The sequence below is a fragment of the Danio rerio genome, chromosome 14 (assembly GCF_049306965.1).
Source record: "Danio rerio strain Tuebingen ecotype United States chromosome 14, GRCz12tu, whole genome shotgun sequence".
In the NCBI taxonomy this organism is placed as follows: domain Eukaryota; kingdom Metazoa; phylum Chordata; class Actinopteri; order Cypriniformes; family Danionidae; genus Danio; species Danio rerio.
The window spans coordinates 2832039-2856629 of record NC_133189.1 but is presented as its reverse complement, the minus strand read 5'-3'; the positions used below and the strand labels follow the sequence as shown (position 1 = coordinate 2856629).

The following is a 24591-nucleotide window of genomic DNA, read 5'->3' as shown; positions in this document are numbered from 1 at the left end:
TACAGTCGTCACGACAGCTCATGCGCACAAGAGTGTCTTTATGGACAGCTCTCGGGGATGCTAGCGCTTCTGTTGGCTCTCCGTATTAAATAATTCTGTGAAGGTTTGCACCTGCTTTGTGGAAAAGTAAGACAGTATTGGAATACACTGTATGTCTTGCGATCATCGTTGTTGAAGACGGCTGTGTTTGGGGCTCATAAAGAAAACACGCTTCTCCGGCAGAATGGAGGCACAACCCACAATGAACTGCTTCGCAACGTTACTTCTGCTTTCGGCATTCGTTTACACTGCGTCTGCTGTCACGCATTATTCTATTCCGGAGGAGATGGAGGTAGGCTCTGTTGTTGCTAATTTGGCTGCAGATTTGGGAATCGATGTGCAAACGTTGGGAAAACGAAAAATTCGGTTAGATATCCTTGCAAATAAGAAGTATCTAGATGTGAACAAAGACACTGGAGACCTGTTTATTTTGGAGCGCATTGATAGAGAGTATCTTTGCATATCAAAAACAGTGTGTTACCTTAAAATGGAAGTTATTTTAGAGAACCCAGTTCGTATATTTAACATTGAACTTGAAATACTGGATATTAACGACAACGCGCCTCATTTTCGTAGGGATACTATTAATTTGGATATCTCTGAATCGACTGCTGCTGGCGAGAGGTTTTCTTTAAGTAATGCGGTGGATCCTGATATTGGTTCAAACTCCATTAAAGGTTATCACTTGAGTGACAGTGCAAACTTTGATATTGAAATACAGACAGGGAGGGATGGGTCAAAATTTGCTGATTTAATACTAAAGAAGTCTTTAGATCGCGAGGAGCAGGCCATACATAATCTGATACTCACTGCTGTGGATGGAGGAGTCCCCGCGCGCTCTGGCACGGCCAGCATTATTGTGCGCGTTCTGGACACCAATGACAACGCCCCTCAATTCGATAAAGACAGTTATACTATAAATCTGACTGAAAACGCGCCTATTGGAAGCCTTGTAGTGAAACTAAACGCCTCAGATAAAGACGAGGGAACAAACTCAGATTTACTTTACTCTTATAGTTTATACACTTCAGAGAAAACGCAGCAGACTTTCAGTCTGAATCCTAATAATGGAGAAATCAGAGTGAAAGAGCTGATTAATTATGAGGATTTCAGGATCTATGATATGGAAATTATAGCAACAGATAAAGGAGCTAATAGTCTGACAGGAAAGTGTAAAGTAAAGATTTTAATCACAGATATGAATGATAATCATCCTGAAATCTCCATCAGATCAGTCACAAGTCCAGTTAAAGAGGATGTGGCTGTAAACACAGTGATTGCAGTTGTTAGTGTGAGTGATAAAGACTCTGGAGAGAATGGACAGGTAGACATTCATATCTCTGCTGATTTACCTTTTGCGCTTAAAGAATCCTCTGATAATTATTATGAATTATTAGTTTCAGAGCCGTTAGACCGTGAAAAGCTTCCAGAATATGACATCACTATCACCGTGACTGACAGGGGCAACCCGCCGTTATCTGATAATGAAACTATCACTTTAGAGCTGCTGGACGTGAACGACAATGTTCCTCAGTTCCCACAGACTTTCTACACGATACCAGTAATGGAGAATAACGCGCCTGGAGCTTCACTGAGCTCTATAACTGCTGTAGACCCAGATCTCCATGAAAACCAGTATCTGGTTTATTTCATCATAGAGAAGGAAATAGCCAACACCTCCATGTCCATGCTGTTCTCCATTAACCCGGAGAACGGCAATCTTTACGCGCTAAAGACGTTTGATTATGAGATAGAGAAGGATTTTCTGTTCCACATCGAGGCCAGAGACTCTGGTGTTCCTCCGCTCAGCAGTAACGTGACCGTTCACATTATTATCATGGACCAGAACGACAACACACCGCTTATAGTGTCTCCGTGGCGCGCGCAGGGCTCGGAGGTGAAGGAAACCATCCCGAGATCCACCGATAAAGGAACTCTGATCGCCAAAGTCATCGCCATAGACTCTGATTCAGTGCACAACTCTCGCATCACCTACCAGTTTCTCCAGAACACCGACGCTACGTTATTCAGCTTGGATCAATACAACGGAGAGATCCGGACCATGAGGATGTTCAGCTACAGAGACTCGCGAGACCAGCGGCTGGTGGTGATCGCCAAGGATAACGGAGAGCCCGCGCTCTCTGCTACAGTCACCATCAAACTGTCCACGGTGGAGACCGCGCTTAAAACCTACACTGAGGTGCCTTTGGAGTATGACATCTTCTCGGATTTAAACCTGTATCTGGTGATCGGACTGGGCTCTGTGTCATTTCTTCTGCTCATCACTATATTGGTGACCATCGTGCTCAAGTGCCAGAAGGCGAAGCCCAGCAAAGCGGCTCCTCCGAGCAGGAACAGTGTGATCAGCGAGAGGAACTCCACCATCGCGGACTCCACTCTGGTCTCCAACGATGCCTACTGGTACAGTTTATTTCTAGCAGAGACGAGGAAAGGAAAGCTGGTGGTCAGACAGCCTGTGCCAAAGGGCGCGAGATACATCGTGTCCAGCATCCCGAGGAGCACAGGACTGACCGAGACCAGCGACTCTGCTGCTTCTACTCTACAGGTAGGCTCATATACCATCAACAGGTAAACTGGTTATTCAAAGTAACAAAAAAACAGGAAACACTATTTAACTTTTCAGTCTTTGGCCAAAACAAATTGAAGGTCCTTTCACTTAGACACTATTTTTCAGTGTCTACATTTTAAGTGCACATTCACAACTTTGTACCAAACTTTCCATCTTGTATGGGCTCAGCAAGGCTGTGCTCATCTCCAGTTCATCTGCTGTGCGTTGCATCATTTTCGAAAACAATCCCTCTTCTTTCATTCGATTAACATCATGTACACTAGAAGTTTGTGCATGTAAATTTGTTTTTAACGTTTCCAAAGTTTCTTATTCTTGTATATTCAGTTACCCGTCTCTTTCTGCTCATCTCCAGTTTTAAAGTTAGATATGCATTATTGTATTTCCTAATGATTAAATTATTGAGTAAATTATTGAACTAAACTTTTTCTTCTTGTAGATGTTTGTCGATTTTCTCAACGGTTTTGTTCTATTTGTCTCAATTGAGCAATTCTGTAGCCTTTAATTGTCTTTGTCTTACTTTTTGAACCCTCTAGCTATGCCTGCTCTCAAAGTGAATGACATTGTGTGTATGCATTTATGTGTGTGTGTGTGTGTGTGATGTGTATGTTTGCAAGCAGGTTGTGACATGTTGCTTCTCTCTCAATGCAAGTTGACCTACTTTCTTGACCTCCTACACTCTCTGAAATAAAGGAGCTGTCACTGGGGCAGTACCTTTTCAAAAGGATGCATATTTGTACCCAAATAGTCCACTGTGGTACCTAAAAGGTGCATATTAGTACACAAATGTACCTATAAAGTACCTTTGAGGTACCTCTATGGACCCCTCAGGTACAAATATGTACCTTTTGAAAAGGTACTGCCCCAGTGACAGCTCCTGTACCTTTATTTCTGAGAGTGTATTGCTGTTTCACCTGCTGCTCGGATGTTTACATTCCCATACTTTTATACATTTGTGGTTCAATCGTTTATATCTAACTATGCAGTCTGGCTGGCATTTATGAGCCAAAAATCTAATCGCAGAGGCCACAAGAACCGTTTAGTTGGCTGAATCACACTGTGGGATTTGCTAATTTGTTTATTTGAGTTTCATTGCAGAGATAAACAAAATTGTATATTGGATTAATATATATTTTTTGTATTTATTTGTGCTTTTAAGTCTGCAAAACTGCCTTCTGTCTTTCCTTTAACTGTCATTAATCTCATGTTGTAATTAATGATTAATGTTCCTTTAATGCCAATTTTAAATTTTTATTTTGCTTGAGTTTTACCAAATAGACAAATAAAATAATATTTTAAAATATGTTTCCAAAAATGGGCATCACTGTGGCTCAGTGGTTAGCACTGTCGTCTCACAGCAAGAAGGTCACTGGTTCGAGTCCCTTCTGGGCCAGTTGGCATTTCTGTGTGGAGTTTGCATGTTCTTCCCGTGTTGTCGTGGGTTTCCGCCGGGCGTTCTGGTTTCCCCCACAGTCCAAACACATGTGGAATAAGTGAATTGAATAAACTAAATTGGTCGTAGTGTGTGTGTGTGTGTGTGTCAGTGTGAATGAGTGTGTATGGATGTTTCCCAGTACTGGGTTACAGCTGAAAAGGCATCCGCTGCATGTGTAAAACATATGCTGGATAAGTTGGCGGTTCCTTCCACTGTGGTGACCTCTGATGAATAAGGGGACTAAGTCGAAGGAAAATGAGTGAATGAATGTTTCCAAAAATGCCGGGCATTAATCTCACTTATCAGACTGTGTGCAATTTAATTTGATTTGTATTTATGTATTTTTTGTTCATAAAATTTGTTAATTATTTTATTTGATGTTAATTTAAATGAAATTAACTGAAATTCACTTCCAGCTTTTTTTTTTAATGTGTCAAGCTTTGTTTCATTTCTTGATTATTAATTGTTCTAGAGTTTATTTTTTAGAGTGTCACCTGATGAACAGGTAAGTGATTGATAAAAGATTATAACCAATGTATCTCTCTTGTTTATATGCTTCTTAACAGTTTGCTTAATGTGTTATGCTTTCACATTCTGTCACAGGTTACCCGGAGTGAAGTCCTTGATAATTGTCATAACAATGACTGATGAGAGGATAAAAGGACATTTTATATCTTGCTTTAAAATGATAATTCACCCAAACATGACAATTCTGCAATTATTTACTCACTTTTAACTTGTTTCAAAGCTGTTTTAGATTGTTTCTTCTGTTAAACACAAAAGAAGATATTTTGAAGAATGCTGGAAACCTGTAACCATTAACTTCCATAGTATTTGTTTTTCGTACTATAGAAGTTAATCGGTTTTTGACTATCTTCAAAATATACACTACTGGTAAAAAGTTTGGGGTCAATTATTTATTTTTTTAAGAAAATTATTCTGTTCATGAAGGCAGCATGTATTAAATGTCAAAAATAAATAAATAAAAATAAATAAAATCAAATTGTTAAGTATTTATAAAAAAAATAAATAACTGCTTTCTTATAGTATGTAGTTTCAAATGAAATGATCACTCCAGCCATTATTGCTTTTATTACTATTACCATTAATATTAATAATAATAATAATTATTATTATTATCATTTTTATTCATTCGTTTTCTTTTCGGTTTAGTCTCTTTATTTATCTGGGGTCGCCACAGTGGAATGAACCACCAACTTATCTAGCATATGCGTCTATACACACTCATTCACACACATACACAATGGACAATTTAGCTTACCCAGTTCACCTGTACCACATGTTTTTGGACTTGTGGGGGAAACCAGAGCACCCGGAGGAAACCCCACGACCACGGGGAGAACATGCAAACTCCACACAGGAATGCCAACTGATCCAGCCGGGCTCGAACCAGCAACCTTTTTGCTGAGAGACGATTGTGCTACCCATTGCGCCACCGTGCTGCCCTAATAATAATAATAACAACAACAACAATAATAATTAATAGTAGATGGATTTCTGAAGGGTCATGTGATTCTGAAGACTTTAGTTATGAAGCTGAAAATTCATCTTTAAAATCACTGGAATAAATGATTAAATTAAATGATAATCTACTTTTGAAAAGTTGTTTTATAGTGCAATGACATTTCACAATTTTACAATGTGTGCTATATATATATATATATATATATATATATATATATAATTAAATGCAGCCTTGGTTTGCAGGATAAGCTAATTTTAAAACAGTTAAAAATCCTACTGACCCCACACTTTTGACCAGTTGTGTATATTTGTGTTCAACAGAAGAAAATTTCTCATAAAGGTGTGGAACCACATGAGGGAAATTAAATAAACACCTCTAAATAAAATGAACAGTCCCACGTTTTATGAAGTGGCCTTAACTACTGTGTACTTGCTTCAAAAAATAAATGCAATGTACTTACTGTGTTCATCATGTATTGCAGAACACTTCTGCTGCTCGTGAGATGGGATACGGGTAGGGTTAGGGACAGGTTTGGTAGTATGGGGAGGTTTAAGGCTGGGTTAAAGTGTATGGGATGGTCAACAGTGTAATTAAAGATGTAATCACTTGCATGTATTTAATCAATTATAAGAACAATGTAAAAAGTGAATTAATTTTATTGTAAGTACATATTAGTTAAGGCCACTTAATATAAAGTGGGAATTAATTTACTCATTCCTCAAATGATTCCAAACCTTTAACAAAGCTGAAAACTGGTAACCATTGACTTCCAGTATACACTGTAAAAAAATAAAAATATAAAAAATCGTGGTTGCCTTAAATTTTTAAGCTGAATCAAATTTACCTTATGAGTCTCTTGTACTCATATAATGTTAAACTGACTTAAAACAGCTTGTGTGACTTATAAAAATTAAGTTAGAACATGATTAACTTAGATTGATAAGTTACAATGAACTAAAACATATGCTGTCAGGACTGATTGATCATATACAGTTGAAGTCAGAATTATTAACACACTTTTTAAATTTTTTAAAATTTATTATTATTTTTTTTTTATTAGAATATGCAATAAATGCATAAATTGTACCCCACCCCTCCCTTAACGGAGAGATTTATTCAACACATTTCTAATCATAATAGTTTTAAATAATAATAATATTAAATATTTAAAAAGTAAATAATATTTGACTAGATATTCTTCAAGACACTTCTATACAGCTTAAAGTGAGATTTAAAGGCTTAATTAGGCTAATTAGGTTAACTAGGCAGGTTAAGGTAATTAGGCAAGTTATTGTATAACGAAGGTTCAGTATGTTCTGTAGACTATCTGAAAAAATATAGCTTAAAGGGGCTAATAATATTGACCTTAAAATGGAGTTAAAAAAATTAAAAACTGCTTTTATTTTAGCTGAAATAAAACAAATAAGACTTTTTCCAGAAGAAAAAATATTATCAGACATACTCTGAAAATGTCCTTGCTATGTTAAACATCATTTGGCAAATATTTAAAAAAGAAATAAAAATTCAAAGGGAATCAAATTTACCAAATTAACCTCCGTTGAACTTACATTGTGTTAAACTGGCTTAAAACAACTTATAAAATTAAGTTAGAACATGATTAACTTAGTTTAATAAATTACAATGACCTAAATATATATATGTTGTCAGGACTAATTGATCATATATTTTTTTACAGTGTAGAAAAAACAAATACAATGGAAACCAATGGTTACAGAGTTCCAGCATTTGTCCAAATATCTACTTTTGTGATTAACAGAAGAAAGAAACTCATAAAGGTTTGAAACAAGTATAGGGTGAGCAAATGATGACAGAACTTTTATTTTTTGGGTGAACTATCCCTTTAATGCACTTAAGTGCTTTTTAAAACAATCTTAGGTTGATAACTGACTATTTGAAATTAATGTATTGATTGTTGAATTTTTTGTTTTTTTTTTAATTGACAGAAAAGTTTACCTCTCTGACTTAGTGAAACATCTAAATAACTCTACCCTGAATAATGAAATGTTTGTCTCTGCTTTTGTTTCCGTTTTTAAAGTACTCAAAATGATCGAGGTCCCTTCTCCCGCTGGAGGTATGCAGTCCCGACTTCTTCTTTTTCACGATTTCTGGAGCGACTGATCCCAGCGCCCATTGATCTTTACCCAAATCTGTGTGACTCTCTGTGTTTCTCTTTGTGGTTGGTGGTTTTCGTCAGTGGAGTTTGCCTTGTCCTGTTGTAGGAGGAGCCAAGGAGCCAGTTTAATTCTGAGTTAAGATGCAGATAAATGCTTCAGCAGGTCAACATCAACACTCAGTTTGACACCTCACTTGGTCTTCTGATGTAGATGTAAAGGCTGCAGGATTTAAACTCGGCAGCCTTTTAGACACAATGTGTGTGTGTTTGTTTCCGTTTGTGGAACTTTATTAATAGACTGGTGTTTTTCTTCTTCTTCACTACACGTGATGATATGCAGCTTCACAAAGCCCACCTTTTATATACACCCTTGTCCTGCAGAAACACTAACGATATCGTTGAATTTCTGTGGTTTGATTGACAGAGACTGGGGGTGCGAAAGTTGATTTATATATACTCGCCCTGTCATGATTGTAGTACTAAACGCAGTAAATTTAGTCACCCTCATGTCTTTAAACATTCAATTTAATTGACTTTTTGTAGGAAAATTGTTCATGCTTTTCTTTATCTAAGAATGAAAGTGGCAGGGAGTGAAGGCTGTCAAGTCAAGTGACTTTAAATAGCTCGACTATCATTATTTGTATATTTAGAGCTGTATGAATGATTCAGAGCTGCTTCAAAGTAAAGGCAAAATGATCAATTCTGCTAAAAAGCAGCTCAAAGTGTTAAATTTTCTTCAATATATTTGTATGAATGAACAATTTATTAGATATGATGTTGTTGGTCCCATGACCTTAATAAGTTCATTTAAGTGTAAAATATCAGTGATCAGATTAGTTATAATCAGTGTTGGGTAATGCATTACAAGTAAAGCGAGTTGCGTAATAATATTACTTTTCTAAGCAACGAGTAAACTAATGCCGTACTTAAAAAAAAAAAAAAAAATATTTGAGTTACTTTATTTAATAAGTAACAGACAGAAACCAAGATGGCAGAGCCTAACATGTGATGGAAGTATTGTTATTATTCTAAACACATGGAAGAAAAGAGGATCGCCCTAAAAACTGATTTTACTAAAATAATAAGACAAAAAAAGTAGCAAACACATTGCTTTAAACTTTTTATTAATCTGTATATATGGCATGCATAGTGGCAGGAAGTTCTCAGAAAGTAACATTGTTCTATTTTTTATTAGCTTTTTTAAAGGTAAATGAGGGTGTAGGTTATACAGTGTGTTGTTGAATGCAGAGCTCCTCTATTTAGAAAAAATATATAATAATAAAAAAATTATGATAATAAAAAACCCTGCAAGTTGTGAAAGAGATCAAGGCTCAGGCAGGGATGAAAAAGTAACTCAAAAATAACTCAAAAGTAACTTAACGCATCACTTTCCATAATAAGTAACTAAGTAACATGACTAGTTACTTTTTTGAGGAGTAACTAAATTTTTTAATGGCAGCCCAGAATATTTAGCTCAATATTTATTCAAATCAGCGATATTACTAAAGTTTAAGTACATTTTGAACCCATTTGAGGCAAAAATAGCAAATAAAATAAGTTATTCTACTTTGAATTTAAAGATTGTAGAATTGATGATACATTATTTTCATTCAGGGCTTTGAAATGACAGACCTGATTAAACAACAAGTTTACAGTCCTTTTTAAATGAATAATACATTTACTTGTGATCTTCAAAATGTGACCAAATTAGTTAAAATATTAATTATCAGCCCTGAAAAAGACAAAACAGTTATTATTTAGTTCAAGTCTTGGGTAAATCGATGATATCCCTGCTGAAAAAAACAGCTTAAACCTGCCTAGGATGGTTGGCTGGTTTTAGCTGGTCGACCAGCCTGGTTTTAGAGTGTTTTTGGCCATTTCAGGCTGGTTTCTAGCCATTCCAGCCTGGTCTTAGCTGGTCAGTCAGGGAGATGACCAGCTAAAACCAGCTTGACCAGCCTAGCCAGTTATGTCCAGCTTAAACCAGGATGGTTAAACTGGTTTGAGCTGGTCATTTTTCAGCCTGACCAGCTAAAACCAGGCTGGATATGGCTGAAAACCAGCCTGAAATGGCCGAAAACCCTCTAAAACCAGGCTGGTCACCCAGCTAAAACTAACCAACCAGCTTAGGCTGGTTTAAACTGCTTTCTTCAGCAGGGATTACAAAACATTTAATTCAGCTTTACCATTTAAGTAGCAAAAATTATAAAAAGCAAGTGATTGTGCTCTGAGTTTATAGATTGTAGAATCATATAATATCCGACAGCCTCTGTTTTATTCACTTCCATAGCCTTAAAAGAAAAAGGAGATCATTATTTTCATTCAGGGCTTTAAAATGACCTGATTAAACAACAGGTTTACATTCCTTTTAAAATTAATAATACATTTACTTGTGATCTTCGTAATAATTTCAGGCTGGTTTCCAGCCATTTCCAGCCAGGTCTTAGCTGCATGGTCAGGCTGGGAGATGACCAGCTAAAACCATGCAGCTTGACCAGCCTAGCCAGTTATGTCCAGCTTAAACCAGGATGGATAAATTGGTTTGAGCTAGTCATTTTCTAGCCTGACCAGCTAAAACCAGGCTGTAAATAACTGGAAACCAGCCTAGAAATGGCCAAACCCCTCTAAAAACCAGGTTGGTCAACCAGCTAAAACCAGTAACCATCTTAGGCTGGTTTAAGCTGCTTTTTTCAGCAGAGATTACTAAAGATTTAATTCAGTTTTACCACATAAGTGGACAAAATTGTTAAAAGCAAGTGATTGTGCTCTGAGTTCATAGACTGTAGAGTTATATGATATCCAACAGCCTCTGTTTTGCTCACTTTCATAACCTTAAAAGAAACAGCAGGACATTATTTTTATTTAGGGCTTTGACATAAGACATGATTAAATGACATGATTACATTCCTTTAAGATGATCAGGAGTTATGCAATTATGGCTCGACTGCATGATGTGGTTTTAATGCTGTATGTTCATCTACTAAGACATATATATATGATCTCCTCGGCCTGTTTGTTGGATGGTGTGTGTACATGTGTGTTTGAATTGACTGTTGAATTACAAGTTCACACACTGGTGGAATCGCTTTTCACAAATGAATCAGAACGATGGGAAACAATTAACCCAGTTTTCAGCTTGCTGCTCGTCCATCACCCTGTACCACCCTCTCACCTGATATCTGAGCATGGTTCTCATTGGTCAACCCACCCCCCGTCACCTGTCAATCAAACCAAGGTTCTGTTTTGCCTGAAGCCTTTCATTTGAGTGGCAGGCCTTGGTTGCATGAGACGTGTTACGATTCTGGCCTGTCACGAAGTGCATAATGTGTGAAATCCCACCTCTAACGTCTCGTTTTCTATGTCGTTGACAGGCATCCACCACCACCAGCAGTAGTTCCACTTGAGGTCTCTCCCTCGGAGCAACGTATGAAAAAAAGGACCCTCAGCCTGCATGTGTGTCCTCCTGCATCCGTCATATTCACCTGCACCATGAAGAAACAAACCCCGAATGATGTCTACATCTTCACCTCGATGTTTGGAGAGTGTTAAAAGCCTGCTTGAGGACGATCTGACCAGAGAAATGGCAAAAATGAGATGCGCTTACAGCTGGACTTGGGCTGAGTCTGTGAGAACACACACACATATACACACACATCGGTATTGGTGGTTTACAAGGACTCTCTATTGATGTAATGTATTTTATACAGCTTATTACATGGCCCGATGGACCATTCTGAGGGATGTAAACGAAAACAAGGGTCTCAACATATCTCCTGTATCACATTTTTAATTTCTATAGCTTCCGAGAATCCAAAAAGAGCCACATATTGATAAATAATGTTATATTATGTAAATAACAGCTGTTTTAACATTAAATTATGATAATCAAAGTTGAAATCAAGCATGAAATGTTCTTGGGCCAATGACATGACCACATTGAAATGGTCTATAACCCACCCCACGCCTAAAACCCTCCCTCACAGGGAACCTGAACCATGTTTGAATGCCAAAATACCACGTTAAGTGTGCATTTTGAAGCATTTTAATTACAAGAACATCATAAACCACACCATAATAACGTACAACTATGTCATACCCAAGTAATTATACACAAATCATATACATTATATGTGTAAACCACCAAAACCAGCACACACAAGCACACACATGCATATCTTGAAAGAGCATAGGTCTTGTGTTTTCTTGGAGAAACCTTTCTGCAAAACCATTTTGCTCGTGTTTGCATGGTTAAATCTCCATGTTTGATGTCTTCGTTATATTTAGCGACTGGTGGAGACATTTGAGGGAGGAATTATTAACAGATGACCTGGTGTGGATATGGAATTGGCACAAAAAAATCCCATTATTAATCTGTAGATTTCAGTTTACAGCAAGGTCGCATTAGTTAATGTGTTAACTTACACGAACAAACAATGAGCAATACATTTATTGCAGTATTTATGCATCTTCGTTAATGTCAGTTAATGAAAATAAATTCATTGTTGGCTCAAAGTGCATTAGCTGATGTTAATTCTGCATTTTAATAATGCTGTAATGCTGTATTGTTCAGGATCAGTTTGTGGCAGTAAATTCATTTACTAACATAAATTGCCGGTTTATTTATCTTACAAACAAACATTTTAAGGCAAAAACCTTATTAAATGTTAACAATGTGAGTGAAAATTAAAGAAAGGAGCATGCAAACATTATTATATTAGCAAAACCTGCTTATACAAAGTGCATTTTACCTTTGGATTCAAATATATATGGAAAATTAAGATTACCAATGGGATTTTTTTTCTTCTTCTGTGCAATATGAGTGATCGAACAAGCATAAAGCTGACTAAAATGACCTGTGGAGAGATCGCCGGACTGAGTTTGCACATTAAAAGCGTCTCTTTCCCTGTAACAGATGTATAAAGCATTCCTCATGTGTGTTTTCTCGGATCTCATGAAGATTTCTATCCGAATAATGCAAGTGTTATCCAGTGTATTCAGAACAGGTCACAGCCAATCTGATTTGGTGTGCCGTATAGTCTTCAGTAGTGTTGTATTACGTCTGTGGTGCTGTTTGTGTCTGTATTTTTAAGTTTCAGTATGTAAAGCATCAAGGTTAAGAAATCTAAGCACTGATCTGAACTGACTAGTTATTATCTCTCCTGATTTGATTTATTATGGGTGTAGAGGAGGCTGTAAAAACACTACATCTGCTGTTTTTAATGGTGAAGATGAGTCTGAGGATATGTTTCAGTAACAACCTCTGTGTGTATAATCAAGAGATCAATCATACATTAGTTCTCTCTGTTCTTTTAGATTAAAAAGGATTTGTTATTATGAATAATTAAAGTAATTCCCCAATAATAATAGAATCAAATGCCAGATTCGTGGTTAACGATTACAAATCACAACTTATTAATGATTTAATGATCATTTATAATCATTTTATTGTCATTAGATATTTAATCATTCAGATTTTTGCTGCTTGTTTAAACTACGTATTTAAAATGAGCTGAATCAACTGAATTTTAACTTAATTATTTTATGTTCAATGAACTTAATTAAAAACAGGTAACTTAATTGATCTGTTTTGGCACTACATGATGGAACTGCATGGAACCTAGCATTTTGTTTACAGTGTTTGTCCATTTTTTATTATTATTTATTATCATTCTTAAACAATACTTATTGTCATGTCATCAACACATATTATCATTTAAGCTTGTAGGTTTTCGTGCAATGCTTACTTAAGTGCATATAACACAGTATATAGTGCACTCGGTTACAGTCGCAGAGAACTGCCACCAAATAGACTACAAATCCTATCATGCACCTCACACACACACCTGTTCCAGTTTTTTTCTGATGACACAGACACACTGTGATCTTCATTGATCAATACCTGGTCTATAAAGACTCCTCTCATTTCCACACACATTGCTGAGTCTTGTTTGTCTTTTTAAGTGAGCATGACGTTCCATGGTTTCCTTGCCTAGACTCGTGCTTTGTTTTATTGTTCACGTAGTTAGCCGATTTCTTTGCCTGTGAATTGACTACTCCTTTTGTTTTACCGGTATGTAGGGCCAGACATAATCTGCCAACATTTCCTTACTATTTCTTTTGTAAAAAATATGCAGATTTATGCGGAATTATTTTGGAGTATGGTGACTATATATATATATATATATATATATATATATATATATATATATATATATATATATATATGAAATGAAAAGTAATAGCTTTCTAACTCTGTTTACAATGCAAATCCATCTAGATCCACTTTATTTGGTAAACAAAGCACGTCTCTAATATAATTTATCCACTAAAATGGAGAAAGTATTACTTTACAAATGGTAATTTTTAAATGAATCATAGAGACATTTTCATATTAGTCAACAGTATTACTGAAATTCATTTAAAATCTGAATTAATATAAATTTACACACATTTACACATGTAAATCAACTCAATGATGGGCTAAAAATCAGCGTAAATCTGTGGATTTTTGTGCGTGCAGATTCCAAGTGGGCCCATCTGTATTTACCCGATAGCTCTTGTGTTTGACCTTTGCCTGTCTGACTATTCTCTGTAATAAATACCACATTTGGATCCCCAACCTCGTTGTCCCAGCCCCTTACATGGCTCATGTCAGGATTTGTAGTCCATTTGATGGCAGATTTGTAGTTCTCCAGCAATCCGCAGTAGATAGATCACTGGTGGCTGTAACAGTACTATAAACCTTCAATTTGTGATACATACACTTAAATAAACATTGCACGGAAATCCTTAATTTTAAACGACAATATGTGCTGATGATATGACAATAACTACAATCTCGTTGTGTTTGTGCCAGTCAGACCAAATCTAATCACTCAATCATGAACAAATAAGGTTATTTTACTAAATGATCATTTCTGTAACTCAATGCTTCCTCTGTCAGCCAGACAGATATTACGTATTTTAGTTAATACGGTTTTTGGTGCCAGACAAAATACGTGAATTCGAAATTTACGACTGTGGTGTCTAGTGATGCAAACGCAGCACAATGAGTGAAGTCACAATGCAAAGACATTTGAAGGTCGCAGTCATGTGTAAAACGATGCTGCCACAAGACTGATTCTCAATCCCTCTTTCCCACATAAAAACACACAGACTTCTGAGATATTAATGAGTGAATACATATTATTATCTTTTTTTTAAACACCACATTGTTTTATTGATAAAGACTTAAAACATTTCTATCATGCTTTATTAAAAATGTTTGATATAAGGCCAAATATATAGAGCACACAAGGTGGTGGATGATTTATACTTGCTTTAAAAGAAGAAATGGAGAACGGTTGATGTTTACTTTGCTTTTTATATTGGCTGTAATAACTATTGTGTAATATAATACTATAGAATGTGTTTCTTTAATGCCCTTGAATGCTTTGAAAGAGACAATTTAGCAAAAAAAATACCTACATTGTGCATTTAAAGTCCCTTTTTGGTTCTTTATTATATATATATATATATATATATATATATATATATATATATATATATATATATATATATATATATATATATATATATATATATATATATATATTTGTTTTGGTTTCAATGCCTGGTGTTAAGATTATGTATTAATGATTAAGTATAAATATCAACTGCTGCTTTTTTATGGTTGACTTTTTCTATTTGCTTGCTTTAGCATTGGCACGAGGATGTCGATGTTTTGTTTCAGTGGACAATATGGTATTGTTGTTTTCTGATATTTTGCTGCCTTTACAAAATGTGATTTAAAATCATGATATAATAATTTATGTTGCAATGAGGGATTTTCCTGAGGGTTTGGCAGCTTCTCCTTGGCAGGTCAAAAGGTCATGATGTCAAAGGGTTAAGTCATTGACTGCCTCTGAAATGCAGTGCACCATTATAAAACATATTCACCCAATTCTCCATTCATCTTTCTTTTTCAGAGACGTTTACATGTTATATTTATATAAACCTGAAGTAAATATTTAAGGCTCTAAGCCAGGGGTCACCAATCCTGGTCCTGGAGGGCCGGTGTCCCTGCAGGGTTTAGCTCCATCTTGCCTCAACACACCTGCTTGGATGTTTCAAGTACCTAGTAAGACCTTAATTAGCTTGTTCAGGTGTGTTTGATTAGGGTTGGAGCTAAAATCTGCAGGACACCGGCCCTCCAGGAACAAGTTTGGTGACCACTGCTCTAAGCCATAGGCCTCAAACTCAATTCCTGGAGGGCCGCAGCCATACACAGTTTTGCTCCAACCCTGATCAAACACTGCGGATTCAACTAATGAAGGTGTTCATGACTCTTTTGAACACCTTGGATATTTGGATCAGTTGTGTTTGATACACTATACAAAGTAATTACTTTAAAAGGGAGCAAACCCATTGCATTAAAAGTGACAAGTTGATTTTACTTAAAACATGTTAACTATTTGTTCCACCTTAGAACAAACTTAATTTTAACATTTATTTAATATTAAAGCAGTGTTTAATCAAACTTTTAAAGCTTAGTCAACTTATCTCTTTTTTCAATGTAGGGTTGGAGCAAAACTGTGCAGAGCTGCGGCTCTCCAGGAATTGAGTTTGACACCTATGCTTCAAACAGTCTCAGAAAACCTGGCTTATACTTATACATGTGCGTTGTTGTTTTCCAAAAACAACTTTAAGATGATGGTAGAAAATGACAAAAGATTCATATTTTTGATTAGACTGACAAAATATGGTGCTATTTTCTTGATGTGTTCCTGTTTGTCAGTGTAAGTAGACTCTCAATGCTCAGAAATTGGCTGAAATGTATTTACCCAAAAGCCTAATTTTGTGAAATAACCTAATTATTTATGTAAAGCACACTGAAGCACTGTTATTTTAAGCATCCCAATTGTCCCGTGTTATTTCTCCAGTCTCCTTTTCTCTAATATCATCAAGTTTATCAAGGAAATTTGCACTTTTCCCTCAGCATTTGTGCTCTGAAATAGACCAACTGCCTTCCTCAACACACATGATCTGCCTCGGAGAAACTCGCCTGACCCTCTTAACTCACGAGGAACTGCTGATACATTTGTACTGTATATTTACATTAAACTTCACTGATAATTTGTATTTCTGTCATTATATATGCTATTCAGAACTACATAAATGTGTTTTTTTAGCTTTTAAATGACTTCTTAACATGTAAGTAGCCATCAGCCTGTATTTAAATCGAGCACAGATGCACTGGAGTAAAAATAAAAAGACAATGTTTGTACAGTATGCAATTGTGATTGTCTTTTTAATGACAAATCGATGTCACACACATATATATATATATATATATATATATATATATATATATATATATATATATATATATATATATATATATATATATATATACTTTGTTTTGCAAGATTGTCAGCCATGTGTGGTGCTTTTTTTGTGAATAAAGATGAGGTCATCTTTGCAAATGATGTAATACAGTGAAATCAACCGAACAGATCAGATATATGCTTCATGTTAACTCCATCATTTAGACGTATAATATTAAAACACAACACACTTGGATCACCACAATGTCATTTTTTGCCATATTAATTTGACTATTAATAAATGCACATAATGATGCATTAAACTCAGTTATAGCTGGCTTACTGTCTGGTTCGGATTTCTGCTTTTGTGATGTGGGTCAGAACATCACACAAGGACAAAAATGTAACCGGTCTCTGCCTCTCTTTTTCTCCTGACCCAGATTTCACACTGCCTGCCTCACAGCACAGAGTGAGACTGCAGCACTAATAAAATATGCTGCAGCATACACACACACGCACACAAATTCACAGAAAACTTGAGGCAAATTTAGAATTTCATAATAATAATAATCATCATCATCGTCATAATAATAATAATAACCATAATAATAATAATGAAACAATAATAATGATAATAAAATTATACAAATAAATTATTAATAATGATAATAAGAATAATTATAACAAAAATAATGTTGATAATAATAAAAAATAATATTATTAATAATTATAATATTGATGAAATAATAGTAATAATAATAATAAAAAAATAATAATAAAATAATAAATAATAATAATATAATAACAATATAACAATAATAAAAATAATAATAGAAATAATAATAAAAAAATAACAACAATATTAATAAAATAATAATGCTAATAATAACAATAATAATAATAATAAAGATTATAATAAAAATAATAAAAATACAAAAGAAATAAAATAAAATAATATTAATAATAATATTAAAAATTCTAATAACAATAAAAATTATAGTACAAATAATAACCATAATAATATTGATAAATAATAATAATAATACTACTACTACTAATAATAATAATAAAATAACAACAATAATAATAATAATAAAGTTATAAAATGTATATTAAAAAAACAACAACAACATAATTAACATAATAAAACATATTAATAATAATATAATAATATAAATAATAATAACAATAATAAAAGGCTTAATTTTTATATATAGCTTTTGATTCTTAAAAAAAACATAAACCATCCTAATATACCATGTTTACATTTTAAAAACCATTAAATTGCCAAATTTGTGTCCTCATAAACCTACACACCTAAACTACACACATTTTAATGCTCCTCAGCATTTTACACTCCTGGCCATGCCGTCCTGAAACACTGCAGAAAAGCCTCGCTCACAGAAATCAGCCTGGTTTCTAGGCAACGGGAGCCTCTCTCTTAGCCACTGGTTTAAAGAGGAAGCAATGTGAGTTTAAAAATATTTGCATATAAATATCTAATTATTTTCTGTGTGTCATAAAATGCAACACACTACAGTAATCATATAAAACCACAGTGTTACTAATTTAAATTGTAGATTTGTAGATTTATTTGGTCTATCCTTCACCCCTCCCTTCATTCACGCTCTCCCCTAGAGACCGCAGTGCTCAGCACCACAGACAGCGACCCGCCTCTCCAGCAGCCCGTCGTTATGGTAACGCAGGATGGGGGAGCGCGTGATGCTGCAGCCTGTAATCTGATGCGCAGACGCGGCTCCTCTGCCCAAATCTGGAGAGCTCATATCCCGTATATATGCTATTTATGTTGAATAGCAACACTTTTAATAATGCCTTCATAATAAAGTGTATAATCTAAGCCTGCATGTGTTATGATTTGTGAAATGCTGCTGAGAATATGTACATTTGATCTCCATTGTGTCCTTGAGCTGTGGCTCTCTTCACTCTGCCCTCTGGTGTCAGTTGTCGGATACATGGATTTCACAGACTGGTGCAGGTTTGGGGAAAGCTCGAGCATGCGCAACTGTGATGGGAGGGGGCGCAGAACAAAAGGGGACGGGTGGGGCTGTGTTTGTCACGTGATCTGTGTAACTGAACCACAAGGTGTCACTGTTTACCATGCAAGTAGACGCATTTAGACACATAAATACAGTCTCATTTATTAATCTCAAACACGATTAAACGACCTAAAAGCTGAGTAAAATAATGGAAAATAGATTTAAAAATACAATTTAGGGTTTAGACTTTAGTGTAATGCATTTGAAATTGTCGTTGCATGTTTTTACTGTTGAAATATGATATTTTATTCTAAAATAATGAAAATAGCAACAATAAAAATAAAAAATAAATAATCATAATAATAATCATCATCACAATAGTATAACAATAATAACAATATAAAAAATTAAATAAATAATAATAATAACAATAATAATAATAATAATAATAATATAAAAATATTAAAATAGTAATATAAAAATAATAATAATAATAATAATAATAATTAAAATAAAATAAAATAAAAAGCATAAAAATATACATATTAAAATAAAATAATAATTTTAAAAATAGTAATAACTATTATAATAGTTATAATAATAACAATAATATTCATATTAATAATAATAACAATAATAGAAATTATAATAAAAATAAATAAAATAATAACAATAATAATAAAATATAATAATAATAATAATAATAATTTAAACAACAACAACAACAACAACAATAATAATAATAATAATAATAATAAGGTAGCACTTTAAAGTCTCATTTGCTAATAATAATTAACACATTAAATAACATGAACTAATAAGCATATTCATTCAATTATTGATTTTCTTTTCAGCTTAATCCTTTAATTAATCAGGGGTCAAATGTTTTACTCAGCGGATGCTCTTCCAGCTACAACCCATCAATGGGAAACACTAAGGAAATTTTAGCTTACCCGATTCACTTATGCCGATAACACTTATGTGTTTGGACTGTGGGAGAAAATTTATATTTTATTCACTATTTACCCCCTTTCCCTTGTTCCAAATTAGTTTCTTATTTTCTGATAAACACAAAAGAAGATATTTTGAAGAATGTTTAAAAGCAGTAACACCTGATTTCCACAGTATCGACAAACTGAATACTTTGGCAGCTAATGGTTATCGGTTTCCAATATTCTTCAAAATATATTATTTTGTGTTTAACAAAAAATACAAATACTCAAACAGGTTTGGAACCGCTTGAGGGAGAGAAAATTTGTAAATTTTTATTTTTGCGTGAGCTATGCTTTTGATAAACAGACACAAACTCTTCAACATAAATACAAAAAAAATCAACAAAAACTAGCTCAATTAGGAGACAAAACAACATCAAATTTGAATTGACTGGCTAATTCTCAAATATGCTGATAATGAAATATCACAATATTGAGAAAAGCGTAGCCATTAAGTTGTGAAAATTCAGGGGGTGTCCAAACTGGGTCCTAAAGGGCCGGTGTCCTGCTGAGCTTAGCTCCAACTTAATTATAATAATAATAATAATTATTATTATTAGCTTGTTTAGCTGGTTCATGTGTTTTTGATTAGGGTTTAAGCAAAACTCTTAAACTCTTTAAGCCCTCCAGGACCGAGAAAGATGTCATGTGAATGCGGTTTCGCAGGATAGCTGTGAGTGGCGCTACAGCACCATACATTTCCAGCCATCGTGCTTCACATATTGGCTTGGTTGGCGTGTCAGACATCACTTCGGCTTTGAACAATGAACAACGACGATGCTAAATCTGTTGGTTAGTTTCTGCTTTCGGTAGCATAAAAGAGTTAGCCCCGATTTTCGGCGGTTTTCCAGAAGGACGCAATGGCGAATGAAAACACAAGAACATGGATGAGCAGGATTTTCTATCTGATGTGTCTGCTGTTTAATTCCGGAGGTAAGGCTGCTCAGATAAACTACTCCCTCCAAGAGGAATCTAAAATCGGGGTAAATGTTGGAAACATTGCAAAGGATTTAGGGATTGATCCAACTTCGTTGGAAAACAGGAATTTTCGTATTGTCGCGGGGACAAAGCAGGAGCTCTTTCGGGTTAATCATGAAGACGGCGCTTTGTTTGTGAGCCAGAGGATAGACAGAGAAGAGCTGTGCGCTAAAATCAACCCATGTCTTATCAACCTCAAAGCAGTGATCGAAAATCCACTGGAAATGCACCAGATATCAGTTGACATTATCGATGTTAATGATAATCCACCCAGTTTTCTGGACGAAAACTATAAACTGGAAATCTTAGAATCTGCCATGACAGGCGCACGATTTCAGGTGGAAACTGCTCACGATCCAGATATAGGCTCAAATGACTTACAGTCATATAAGCTGAGCCAAAATCACTATTTTCGTTTGGAAACAGAAGACATGGGAGATGAAGGTAAGATTCCTGTGCTCATTCTACAAAAACCTCTGGATAGAGAAAAAAGCGCAAGGCATAACCTCATATTAACTGCGACGGACGGCGGAAAGCCGCATAAATCAGCTGCAGCCAATATAACTATAGTAGTGTCAGATATTAATGATAACACTCCAGTTTGTGATAAACAAAAATACACAGTGACAGTGAAAGAAGACGCACCAGAAGGAACATTTCTGCTCCGCGTCAATGCTTCAGATTCAGATGAAGGCGTGAATGGAGAAATTGAATACTCTTTACGGAATAAATTCAGGAAAGGAGCGTCTGATGTGTTTGATTTGGATAATATTACTGGGGAATTAAAGATTAAAGGAGGGCTAAATTTTGAAGAAAGACAAGTTTATGAGTTAAAAATATTGGCTGCTGATAAAGGAGCTGTGTCTTTGTCTACACAGTGCAACGTGCTTGTGAATGTTGAAGATGTTAATGATAACCGGCCTGAGATTGACGTTACTTCATTGTCAAGCCACATCCCTGAGGATGCCGCTCCTGGAACTGTAGTAGCTTTGATTGGAGTTACAGACCTGGACTCGGGTATGAACGGGAAGATAATTTGCTCTCTGCCCAAAAATATTCCTTTTGATCTTAAACCTTCGCCTGATGGGAACTTTTATTCTCTGGTAACAAAAGAAAACATCGATAAAGAAGCGAAGTCGTCTTATGATATAACCATAACAGCCCAGGATTTAGGATCTCCTTCACTATCATCAACAAGATCGATTCACGTGGAGGTCACGGATGTTAACGATAACAGCCCTAAATTTGCTCAGAGCCCTTATACATTCTACGTAACCGAAAATAACAAGCCTGGCATTGCTGTTTTCTCATTAAGCGCATCTGATTTAGATGAAGGAGAAAACGCACGTGTCTCATATACAATCGATCGCATTAATTCAGACCAAAGCATGACATCTTTCTTGAGTATTAACGAGGCGAATGGCACTGTTTACTCATTGAAGAGCTTTGACTTTGAGTCTCTAAAAACTTTCCATTTCTTTGTTGTGGCTAAAGACTCTGGAAGTCCATCTCTGAGCAGTAACGTGACAGTGAACGTGTTTATTCTGGACCAGAACGACAACGTTCCAGTGATCTTATATCCAGTCAGCGCTAACGGTTCTGCTGAGGGTGTGGAAGAGATTCCCCGTAATGTGAACGCAGGTCATTTGGTGACTAAAGTCAGAGCCTATGACGCAGATATAGGATACAACGGCTGGTTATTATTCTCACTGCAGGAAGTTAGTGAGCACAGTCTCTTTGCTTTGGACCGCTATACAGGACAGATAAGGACCCTTCGCTCATTCACAGAAACAGACGAGGCCCAGCATAAACTGGTCATACTGGTCAAAGACAATGGGAACGTTTCCCTCTCAGCAACAGCGACTGTGATAGTCAAAGTTGTGGAGCCCAAAGAGGCTTTTGCAGGTTTTGATGTTAAAAACTCAGAGAAAGACGAGGAGGAAAACAACGTGACATTTTATTTGATCATCACTTTGGGCTCGGTTTCGGTGCTTTTCGTCATCAGCATCATCGTGTTGATTGTAATGCAGTGCTCCAAATCTACAGACTATTCGTCCAAGTATTTACAGGACACAAATTATGACGGGACTCTGTGTCACAGCATCCAGTACAGATCTGGAGACAAACGCTACATGTTAGTTGGACCCAGAATGAGTATCGGCTCTACTATAGCACCAGGCAGTAATAGGAATACTCTAGTCATACCAGATCGCAGGAGGAGGGACTCTGGAGAGGTAAGATTTTGAAATAATATTTGTTTGGACTTAATTGTTGGCACATTTCTAGAAGAACTGTCCTTGGTGCTGAAACATCACTTCTTACATTTATATATCTGTCTTAATAAATATCCAACCTTTAGAATAACACAGGCTATACTGGCTATATATACTATATATATATATATATATATATATATATATATATATATATATATATATATATATATATATATATATATATATATATATGGAAAGTACAAAAAAGCGTGCATAAAATTAAAAACATAGTTATATGTAAGTTCTACCACAATTTACTCAGCCTTGACTTTCATATAAGTGTTTGTTTTACCATGTATGATAATGGTTACATGCTTCAAACATTCTTCATAATACTTTTACTTTAAAGTGAAGAGTGAATAAATGATTGCAGAATTGTAAGTTTTGGGTGAACTTTCCCTTGAAGGGATACGACGCTGTCCATGGTGCTGAATTAGTTTTTATTAATGGCGGAATATTGGTGCTATTTACTTTGAAACAGTCAAGGTAAACTGCTCGATATCAGTATTGTAATTGTGCTCCCTACCTCAAGAGGTAACTATGGAGGGTTGTAAAGTAAGTGTCAATCTTATTAGAATGATACTTGGTAAAGGTTTGGCATGGTTTTGAGAAAGCGCTCAGCTCAGCTTTGTCCATGGAGCGCAGTTATGTTCTACAGCTCAACGTAAGTTTTATTTATTTTGCCACTCTGTGTTTGTTTGTCTCTGCAATTGTTGCATTCTGAATTGTGTTTTGCATATTTTGTTTAATTGGGCCTTATTACATACATGATTACTTCCGCTGGATTGTGGCTTAATGCGTGTGCACTTGTGATCATTTCTTGCTTGGACTATGTGTTTTGCTATGGAACTTTTTATAACAGATGTTTACGGTGCAATAATAAATAAATAAATAAAGTAGTAAAATAAGTAAAAATAGTAACAAAATAAGCTGTTGGAAAAATATGGCAAGTGAGATGGAATAATAGTGCTGGTCGATTTTAAGATGCAAAAAAAAAAATAAAAAAATTGATAGAATTACTCATGGGAGTAGGAAGGAAGATGGAGTGATATTTAAAGTCAATGACACTGCTCTTAATGGAAAACTACGCGAATTTTCCCGAACATTATCAAGATATTAAAGCACCAAAACAAACGTGCAAAATCCAACAGTACCACGCTCCTATTATTAGACACGCCTCTTTCTGTTGATTGGCAGCGAGCGTGTTCTGGGATTTGTAGGCAAAAGCGTTTTTCAAATATTGCTGAATGCATCTAAAATAATTCACTTCAATGAGCACGGATTTTCAGAAATTATTTGGATGCGTTGCCTAATTGTTTAGACTATAAAAGAAAAATAATTCACAGCCAAGAAAAAAATCAC

At 35.2% G+C, this 24591-nt stretch overlaps 2 protein-coding genes across 3 annotated transcripts in view; both read left to right on the top strand.

Moving 5' to 3' along the window:
• The first annotated feature begins 30 nt into the window (after nucleotides 1–30).
• Nucleotides 31–12795, top strand: si:ch73-233f7.7. Of its 2 annotated transcripts, XM_073922456.1 has the most exons (3): nucleotides 31–2605; nucleotides 7604–7639; nucleotides 11053–12795. In XM_073922456.1, exons 1-2 carry the CDS (start codon nucleotides 224–226, stop codon nucleotides 7613–7615), a joined length of 2394 nt encoding a protein of 797 aa, XP_073778557.1. In that variant the 5' UTR covers nucleotides 31–223; the 3' UTR covers nucleotides 7616–7639; nucleotides 11053–12795. The 2 variants fall into 2 exon arrangements, with proteins under 2 accessions (XP_073778557.1, XP_068069383.2); XM_068213282.2 differs by lacking the exon at nucleotides 7604–7639.
• Nucleotides 12796–20807: 8012 nt separating this feature from the next.
• Nucleotides 20808–24591, top strand: part of pcdh2aa1 (protocadherin 2 alpha a 1) — a 202037-nt gene continuing 198253 nt past the window's right edge. The window contains 1 exon segment of the mRNA NM_001009585.2: nucleotides 20808–23187. Coding sequence (NP_001009585.2) covers nucleotides 20836–23187 — 2352 coding nt within the window. The 5' untranslated portion in view covers nucleotides 20808–20835.

Excerpts from the sequence above, each read along its gene's own strand:
- si:ch73-233f7.7 (XM_068213282.2), top strand. The coding sequence starts at position 224 with ATGGAGGCACAACCCACAATGAACTGCTTCGCAACGTTACTTCTGCTT. Across the intron at positions 2,606-11,052 it reads CTGCTGCTTCTACTCTACAG|GCATCCACCACCACCAGCAG; the intron begins GTAGGCTCATAT and ends TGTCGTTGACAG.